At 61.0% G+C, this 8,650-nt stretch overlaps 2 protein-coding genes across 6 annotated transcripts in view; both read right to left on the reverse strand.

The window, feature by feature from the left end:
* Positions 1-4,859, reverse strand: part of GLA (galactosidase, alpha) — a 9,005-nt gene extending 4,146 nt beyond the window's left edge. Inside the window, exon 1 of the mRNA XM_009997196.1 lies at positions 4,761-4,859. Within this exon, the coding sequence (XP_009995498.1) occupies positions 4,761-4,859 (99 nt within the window). The remainder of the gene's footprint in view (positions 1-4,760) is intronic.
* A 556-nt stretch (positions 4,860-5,415) lies between these two features.
* The window catches only part of LOC104388240 (glycine receptor subunit alpha-4), a 6,089-nt gene continuing 2,854 nt past the window's right edge, over positions 5,416-8,650 (reverse strand). The window contains exons 8-9 of one of the 5 annotated variants that reach the window (XM_009997080.1): positions 5,967-5,969; positions 5,416-5,700 (exon numbers count right to left, since the gene is read on the reverse strand). In XM_009997080.1, coding sequence (XP_009995382.1) covers positions 5,416-5,700; positions 5,967-5,969 — 288 coding nt within the window. Of the gene's footprint in view, positions 5,735-5,966; positions 5,970-7,814; positions 7,824-8,125; positions 8,135-8,650 lie in introns of all 5 variants that reach the window. The other 4 variants (XM_009997079.1, XM_009997076.1, XM_009997078.1 and 1 more) reach the window with 4 other exon arrangements.

An 8,650-nucleotide genomic window follows, 5' to 3' on the forward strand; every position in this document is an offset into this window, starting at 1 on the left:
AGTTCTTGCCCAAAACCCGTGGAGCGGCGCCGGAATGAAGCCTCTGATGTCTCCTACTGTCACCTACTGTCACCTTTCTCCTCAGAGCCTTGTTCCCTCCTCTTCCTCCCACCACTGCCCTCTTCAGCTGCCCGGGCTCCTTCACCCCGCTCAGACACACCTCAGGTTGCCTTTTACCTTGAGCACTGGTGCTCCGAGGCTGGGACAGCTTTGTCCAACGCGGGTGGAGGAGGAGAGGTTCGGAATTCCGGCTGCCCTGCCTGCTCAGGGTGTTCCGAGCGCGGGTCCCCACATCTCGCTGGGTGTCATCCCATCCCATCCCACCCCTACATCTCGCTGGGTGTCATCCCATCCCATCCCACCCCTACATCTCGCTGGGTGTCATCCCATCCCATCCCACCCCTACATCTCGCTGGGTGTCATCCCATCCCATCCCACCCCTACATCTCGCTGGGTGTCATCCCATCCCATCCCACCCCTACATCTCGCTGGGTGTCATCCCATCCCATCCCACCCCTACATCTCGCTGGGTGTCATCCCATCCCATCCCACCCCTACATCTCGCTGGGTGTCATCCCATCCCATCCCACCCCTACATCTCGCTGGGTGTCATCCCATCCCATCCCACCCCTACATCTCGCTGGGTGTCATCCCATCCCATCCCACCCCTACATCTCGCTGGGTGTCATCCCATCCCATCCCACCCCTACATCTCGCTGGGTGTCATCCCATCCCATCCCACCCCTACATCTCGCTGGGTGTCATCCCATCCCATCCCACCCCTACATCTCGCTGGGTGTCATCCCATCCCATCCCACCCCTACATCTCGCTGGGTGTCATCCCATCCCATCCCACCCCTACATCTCGCTGGGTGTCATCCCATCCCATCCCACCCCTACATCTCGCTGGGTGTCATCCCATCCCATCCCACCCCTACATCTCGCTGGGTGTCATCCCATCCCATCCCACCCCTACATCTCGCTGGGTGTCATCCCATCCCATCCCACCCCTACATCTCGCTGGGTGTCATCCCATCCCATCCCACCCCTACATCTCGCTGGGTGTCATCCCATCCCATCCCACCCCTACATCTCGCTGGGTGTCATCCCATCCCATCCCACCCCTACATCTCGCTGGGTGTCATCCCATCCCATCCCACCCCTACATCTCGCTGGGTGTCATCCCATCCCATCCCACCCCTACATCTCGCTAGGTGTCATCCCATCCCTGCGCTGGCGCCGCCGGGGAACAAAAGCTCCTCAGAGCCCGTGGGTTGATAATTGCTCCTTGTTTAGTGCCGAGGTCCTCTCCCTCGGGGGGCTGAAGCGCAGAGTCTTCTCCAAGTCCGACAAAGCAAACCACTTTGGGGGCTAGAAAACCTCATCGCTTTCGTTTTTCTTGTGCAAAATCACAGCCTGGAGCCAGACAGTTATCCCACATTCCCAGGGCTTGGGAGGGCTGCAGGACTCACCTCGCTTGTCTTTGGGCTCCAGCCTTCCCTCACTGTCCCTTCCTGGGCGTCCTGCCTGCCCCCCGGGAGCACCTGGCCCACCCACACCCCATGTGGGGTGCCCCGTGGCCCTGCATGTGCAGGCTGGTCCCAAAGCAGTGCCAGGGGGTGGAGGTGGCCCTGGGGACACAGGGTTTGGCAGGGCACTGGTGAAGCCCCTCTGAGTGGGCAGAGAGGCCTGGCTGTGGTGTGATGCTGCCCCTGAGATGGCAGGGCTGTGCTGGGGGCCCAAGTGCCCCTTGGCCCCTGGGGCATCCCAGTCCTGGGGGTAGTGCTGGCAGGGCAGTGCTGAGGGCTGGGGTGCCAGCACAGCCAGGCTGCCTGAGCACCCCACACCTGGACCTTCCCCGTGGTGGAAGGATCCTGCCCTCACGGGGCTGGTTGGAGTGACTCTGCATCCTTCAAGGGTCCCACATGCTGTGAAGTGGCCGGGCCCCAGCAGGACATGCTGCCAGTCCAGCTCCTGGTGCTTTCCTCCTGCATCCATTTCCCTGTCTGTGAGGAGCAGCCCTGGCCTGCTCAGGACGGGCTGTCTGACTTTGAAGCATGATATTTTCTTTAAGAACATCTATGCCTGGGCAATGTGCAAAGGGCACTGAGTGCTCCGAGTCCTGGCAGGACTGTTGCCTCTTCTTGCTGCATTGAGATCACCTGAGTCCAAAGCTGGTGTCCCAAACAGCATGGGACGTGCTGTCCAGCAGGCTGTGGTCCATCCAGACAGGCTGGTTTGCTAATTGTCTGGCACTTGGTGTTGCCCCAGGGCGGCTCCAGGCGGTGGGTGTGGGCAGGAGGTCCCGGTAAGGGAGGGTCCCAGTGCCATCATGCACAGTGGCAGAGCTTTGCTCCAGCAGAATCAGGCCCTCCGTGGTTGGTGTGGCAGGGAAGGCTGGCATGCTGTGGCAGTGCCTGGCCATGAGGACATTTCTTCAGCCCCACACAGGTGCCCGAGGGAGCCCATGGGGCTGGTGAGGGGCTGTGCTGCCCTGAACCTGTGCGTGCCTGTGGCTGTCCAGCCCTGGCTGTGCTGTTGGCAGGCTGAAGGGAAGCTGCCAGTGCCAGTGATGTTCATTTTACTGTCTGGGAATCCTGTTAACCTGGTGTAACTCCATTAACTTCCATTTAAATCAATTCACTTGGCCATGGATACTGGCCAACCTGTGCCCACCGCTGCTTCCTGTGGTGTCAGGTGGGGGGGGAATTTGGTTTGTCCCATGTAAAGAAAAACCTCAGCACCAAATGGGTGTGGGTGCCCCTCACTTTTTCTCCTTCCCCTCTCCACAGAAGCTCCCGATGGGGCTGGGCAGGCGACGGGGCTGCGAGGTACCAACAGAGACAGTCTGTGGAACTTGGCCGGGAGGACAGAGGGAGATTGATGTTTGCTTGGGTGCTTGGCCCTCAGCTGCAGGCTCTGCCTGCCCCCACGCCAGCTGAGGACAAAAGCGCTGGGCCCGGGTGGCACTGCAGGGCTGGCGTAAGCCCCCTGGGACAGCTGGCAGCTCTGTAAGGCTGGCACCTGCCCAGCGAGCCAGGGCAAGGGGGTGGCACAGGGAGGCTTGCCCATTGGGATGCTTGCCCATGTTCGGGTGTCTGAGCTCCACCGTGGAGCTGGAGCCCCTCCCTGGTCCCACATCATGGGTCCTGTTCCCTGGCCAAGCCTGGATGGGGTGGAAAGGAGCTGGGGTAACCATGGGGAGCACCCCAGAGAGCTGAGGAGAAAGAGTGATGGGGTCCGGGGCTGGGAGCTCGCTGGAGGTTCCCACACAGCCTGCTGGCATCTGCCATGTGGGAGATAAAACCTGACAGTCACCGCCTATTATGTCATAAAAATCACCTGGGGTGGTAATGATATCTGGGTGTAATTGCAGGTCAAGACTCTTGTCCCCACAAGGCAGCTGTGCCCTTGTTCCCACATCCTTCCCATGCAGGGGGGAACCTGCCAGGAGCTGGCTGCAGGGTCCTCAGCAGAGACGAACCCCCAGCACAGCACTGAAAATCCCAGGAAAGCTTTATTTGTGTAGGAATATTGAGGCTGTTTAAAAAACCACCACTACTAGAGGGTGATTTGGCTACCCATGCCTGCAGGTGCTGCTGGGATGCTGGCAGCACCCCATTCGGTGCTGCCTCAAGGGGCTGGGTGCTGGGTAAGCTGAAGAGATGAGGGGCACCCCTTCCTCCACCTCCAAATGGGGCCTCCCCAAAAACAAGTCTCAAAAGCCTGGCCTAGACACACGGTGGAGCCCTGCAGGGACCCCCCTCAGTGGGGAAGGGATGCCTGGCATGTCAGTGGGATGGAACTGGCTTGGCCCATCCTGGTGAGTCCTAGGGGTGGCCTGGGGCTGGTTCTCCTCTGCTTGTCCCCTCTGTGGAATGGGTGTGTGTGGCTGTGTGCTCTGTGGGGCTGGAGGGGGGCTGGGCAGGGGGTAGGGGTGCAGGGCTTTGCTCCCAGTGAGTGGTGCATGGGAGAGGGTGATGCTGCCAGAGGAGCAGGGCCAGGAGCCATGGTGGAGGTTTCTGGGTGGGTCTGGCCTCAGCAGGCAGTGCTGCCCTCCTGCCCACGTCCCCCTGCCCTGCAGGGTCCCTTTTGCAGGTCAACGGGGCCCTTGCTGTGCCATGGTGGCACCACAACCTCCACAGAAAGGGGTGAATCCCATTTCCACCCTGCCCTGCCTGGAGAACCCTGGGCCTTCTGCCACACCTGAGGCCATGAAAAGATGGACCCTGCTGGGCTGTGAGCCTGCCTGGGCTGGCTGTGAGCAGGGGGAAAGGAGAGCATCAACACATTTCTCTCTGTAGGACCCACATAAACATCACCTACGGCTTTTATTTCCTGCTAAGCACAGAGGATATCCAGGTCTGGAGGGCTGGAAGCCTTGCTGAGCTTGTCCTGTCAAGGTGTCAGATGCTCTGCTCTCTGCTGGAGGAGCAGTGGGGGAGAACCTGCCCGGAGGACACCATGCTTGGGCGCTGGGGTGGGGAGAAAGCTGGGGAACGGGGCAGTTTTCACCTCCAGCTCTCTGCTGGCACAGCGGTGCTGTGGGAACGCAGCAGGCTGGGAATGCCACCAGTCAGTCCACTCCTGCAAAGGGGTCAGCCCAGCTGCCTCCGCCAGTTTCACCCCGAAAAACCTCCCTTTGGAGATTAGCTGTGACCTGCAGGCGGTGCAGTGCTGGCTCCCTGGTGCCAAGCGGCTCCGGTCTGTGCCTGCCCTGGCCACGGCTGCCCCTTCCCCTCCAGCACGTTCGGGCTCACCTGCTGCCCGCCCCGCGCAGCATCCGCGCCCCGCTGTTCTGCTGCGTGTTGGAGCTTCCTGGGGGCTGGAGAGGCCTGGGCGGAGGACCATGGGGCCATAGCCAGCACTCCACAGTCCGGGCACAGGCAGGGGTGCTGCCTGCTGTTCCCTGCATCTGAACTCCAGACCAAGGGAGGAAAGAGGACTGCAGCCTCTTGCCTGGGTAGTTGTGCCCCACAGTTCAGTGATACAGCATGGAGAAGCTTGACAGGGAAAGTGCAGAGAGGAGGAGGGTGTTTGGCTGGAAGGTGGTGTTCCCTGGCCACCAGTTGTTTCTCTTCCCAAACTACTGGGGCTCCGCTGTGCTGTGGCAGTGCAGCATCCCTGGGTACCTGGGGCTCCTCCAGCAGCACAGCTTCCCTGGGAACCCAGGAGTGACATCATGCAGGAGGGTTCCCTCTCTCCAGCTGGCTGTGTGGACCCGGGGTTGCTGATACCCCTCCTTGAGGCCCCAGCATCTGAAGGGGTGTGTGGGCTGCCACGTGTCCAGGCTCTGAGACCCCAGCCCAGCTGTGCTGCTGCTCTGGGGCAGAGGGAACTGTGGTTCTAGCTGAGCTCATGGCACCTGGGCATGCTGGGGTGTCAGACCGAGAGGCAGTCAAACTCTTCGGGCCCTCAGGGCACTGTGTGGATGTCCTCTGAGCGCAGCACTTTGTAGACAACCCAGTAGAAGATGTTGAAGACTAGGAAGGTGAAGGGGAAGACAGCTCGGGAGATGGTGTCGATGCGCTTTGCCCGGTCCAGGTACCGCCGGCGCAGACTCTCCCCTTCCCGCAGCAGCGTGGCTGGGGTGGGGCTGTAGATGCTGGGCCCTTCCCCAGCCCTGTCCTTGGGCTGCAGGCAGTGGCCCAGCCCATAGCCTCGCAAGTAGAAGCGGCTCTCACGGACCAGCTCTTCCTCCTGGCAAAGGGAAAGGCTGTCAGCTGGGGCCACCCTCGGGTGCTGCCACCGCAGGGCGAGCGAGTGCTTGTGGCTGCGTGTCCCATGGTCCCCTCTGCTGGGCCATACAGTCAATGTCAGTGCTTGGCACAAAGTTAGGTGCTTTTTTCAGAAAGGCCCAAGTGTACAGGCAAGAGCACGGGGCCAGCAGGCTGTGGGCAGAGGCAGGCAGCAGGGTGCACAGGGTGTGGGGGCGAGCACTGACCGCCTGCATTGTCATTTGGAACATGCTTTAAGAGTGCATCCAAGGGCAAGCCTGGCCCTGGCAGCTCAACACTGATCCTCCCCCAGGATCCTTCCAGCTCCAGCTGGGGGACTTGGAAAGCCCAGCTCTTTGGTGGCTGGGGAGACAGGCATGGATTGGGGTAGGGGGGGGGAGAGGGGCAGGTGGGGCTGCAGGGGATGCAGGTTGCATGAGGGTGCAGAGCACATAGGGGTGCAGAGGGTTTGGGGGTGTGGCAGCCATGTTTGCTGCAGGGTAGAAACGTGCCTGGGCACAACAGAAGAGCTGGGCAAGAATGCAGGAGCCTGGCCACCATCAGGGCTTGCTGGGCACCTAGCCCCTCCAAGGGCCCAGACTCCCATTTCTCCCCTGGCGGGGACTGCCTGGTGCAGCAGAGGAGGGAGGCTGAGAGAGCTGGGCTCCTTGCTGGTACCTCTCTGCCAGGGCTCACCCCATCTCCTCCATGCTGGTGGGGGGCTGCAGGGAGGGAAGCATGCTTGTGAAGCTGCATGCCCATGGTCAAGCCTGCAAAAGTGCCATGAGGGCCGGGCACCTGCCCTCACCCTTGGCTTGCAGCCCACAACAAGGGTTCATGGCCCCTGGGATGCCACCCCGTGGTCCTTCCCACGGACACCCATGCATCGTTACCAACTCACCTCATCCTGCTCTTTCATCCTCGAGGGAGGTTGTGTGTGCAAAGATTTGGTGAGGGACTGGCACAAGCAAGCCTGAGCTGCATGTCTGGCTTCTTGGGACACTCATTTGCCCTCCGCAGCTCATTCCCCCTGTGCCTCACCAGTGCCCTATCTGGCTGTGGTGGGTCTGTTTCCCGGGGGGAATGCTGCAGACCAGCCTCTTGCTCCCTGCCATGCTCAAACGCAGCCTCGGGGCTGGATCCCAAATCCCTTCTCTGGCTGGTGCTGCCCTGCAAACGGCAGAGAGCAGCCTCCTCGCTGAGCTCAGCCCGCACAGGCGCTCAGCCGGCAAGGGGGCTCTCATGCAGGGAGCTTCAGCTCTGGCATCTTTATTTAACTCGGCAATCTGCTGGCTAAGCAAGATACCTCAGTGGGAAAAGCAGCAGCAGCTCCAATTGCTCAGATTAGTTCTTGTTTGCAGGGGATTTTTATTCCCCTGCCCGAGGCTGAGTTGCTGACCCGGGGGGACATCGGTGCCCTGGGGGGAGCAGCTATTCCCCCAGCCAGGGCGTTTGAGGGAGGAGACTGGGAATGCTGGCCCACCCATCTGGGTCCCTCTGGGCTGGGGAAGCCCTAGCATGGTCACTAGGGCTGGGGCTGGGTGCGGGGAGCTCCCTGGGGCTGGCTTTGCAGGGAATGTGGGAGGGATCTGCCGTCGGGCTGCGGCACCTGCGCTGCATCGGGCAGCGCCAGCGTGGGATCTGTTTTAGGCCGGCAGATGGTTCCTGGGTTCGGCAGAACAGCCCCCTCCATGACCCAGTTGGGTGGGTGTTCACCTCCAGAGATCGGTGGTGCTCGGGAGATGTGAAAGGCAGGGAGCAAAGGAGAGTGTTGGAGGCAGCTGGGAAGCCTCTCCCGTTGTCCAAGGGCTGATGGTAGTGGAGAGGAAGCTTGGGGCAGTCAAGCTGGGTGGGGAGGCAAGGATGTACGAGGTCTGATCTCCTCTCTTGAGCTGCATTAGTCTCCCAGCACCTCCTCACCAGGCTGGGAGCCTGCCCTGCCTCACTGCACCTCTGTCCAGTGCCCACCTGGAGCTGCTGCAAGCAGCCACAAGTGCCTCAAACCTGCCTGTGCCAGGAAATCCAGACAGGCAGAGACCTTACCCTGCCAAAGGTGTGGGCACAGCCTGGGAAGCTGGGCAGCAGCCCAGGAGTAGCCATTGATCTCTCCCAGCATCACTCATCCCTTGGCAAAGGGGGCTGAGCTGGTCCTGCCTTACAGAAGGGGAAACTGAGGCATGGAGCAGGGGTGTCTCCAGGGAAATTTGCACCCTTCCTATCCCTCTCTCAAACCTCTTTTCAGCCCAGGGAGTGGCAGCTCCATCCTATGGGTGCATGCTCTGTGCAAATCACTTCCCTGCTCCTTCTACAGGCCCTTGCTGGGGACAGCTCCATGGGGGCTTGTTTTGGGCAAAGGACGTTGAGGCTTTAAGGGGTGCACTGCGCTGCATTGGGGGCTACCAGAGGACTGTGTTTTCCTTGGGAGTTGGAGAGCTGCAAGAGTGCCATGGGGTGTGCTCACTGCTATGCTGTCTGCTCAGCTGCCACAGGGGCTCCAGGCTGGCCATCCTGCTGCTCAGGCCCTCTTAGCATCCAACAGTGTGCACCAAACAGAAACAGGACAGCTAGTGCCTGATGGCCCTGAAGACAGCAGCTCTGGGTGCTGGGATGAAGACAGTGGGGGTCAGGGGCTCTGCATGTGGGGCAAAAGCCCCCTCAGCAGTTCCTGGGCACTGGCATCCCTCTTCAGCACATGGCAAGGGGGTTTGGCTGCACAGGGCACTGCAAGCCGGGGTGGTGTGTGTCAATGTACTCGTGTTTTCCACGGAGCTCTGGCTCCTGGCCGTGTGCTCCTGGCAAGGAAATGAGAGTGGGGCAGCCTGCCCTGGTGGCTGCTGAGAAACTGGCCCTGCAGATCCCAGGTGTCCCCAGGGTGGCTGAGGATGGGCAGATGTTGTGACAGGAGTGGCAGGAGGGACTCACCATCCTCTGCC

This window comes from Chaetura pelagica, unplaced genomic scaffold, assembly GCF_000747805.2.
Source record: "Chaetura pelagica isolate M959 unplaced genomic scaffold, ChaPel_1.0 scaffold344, whole genome shotgun sequence".
Lineage (NCBI taxonomy): Eukaryota > Metazoa > Chordata > Aves > Apodiformes > Apodidae > Chaetura > Chaetura pelagica.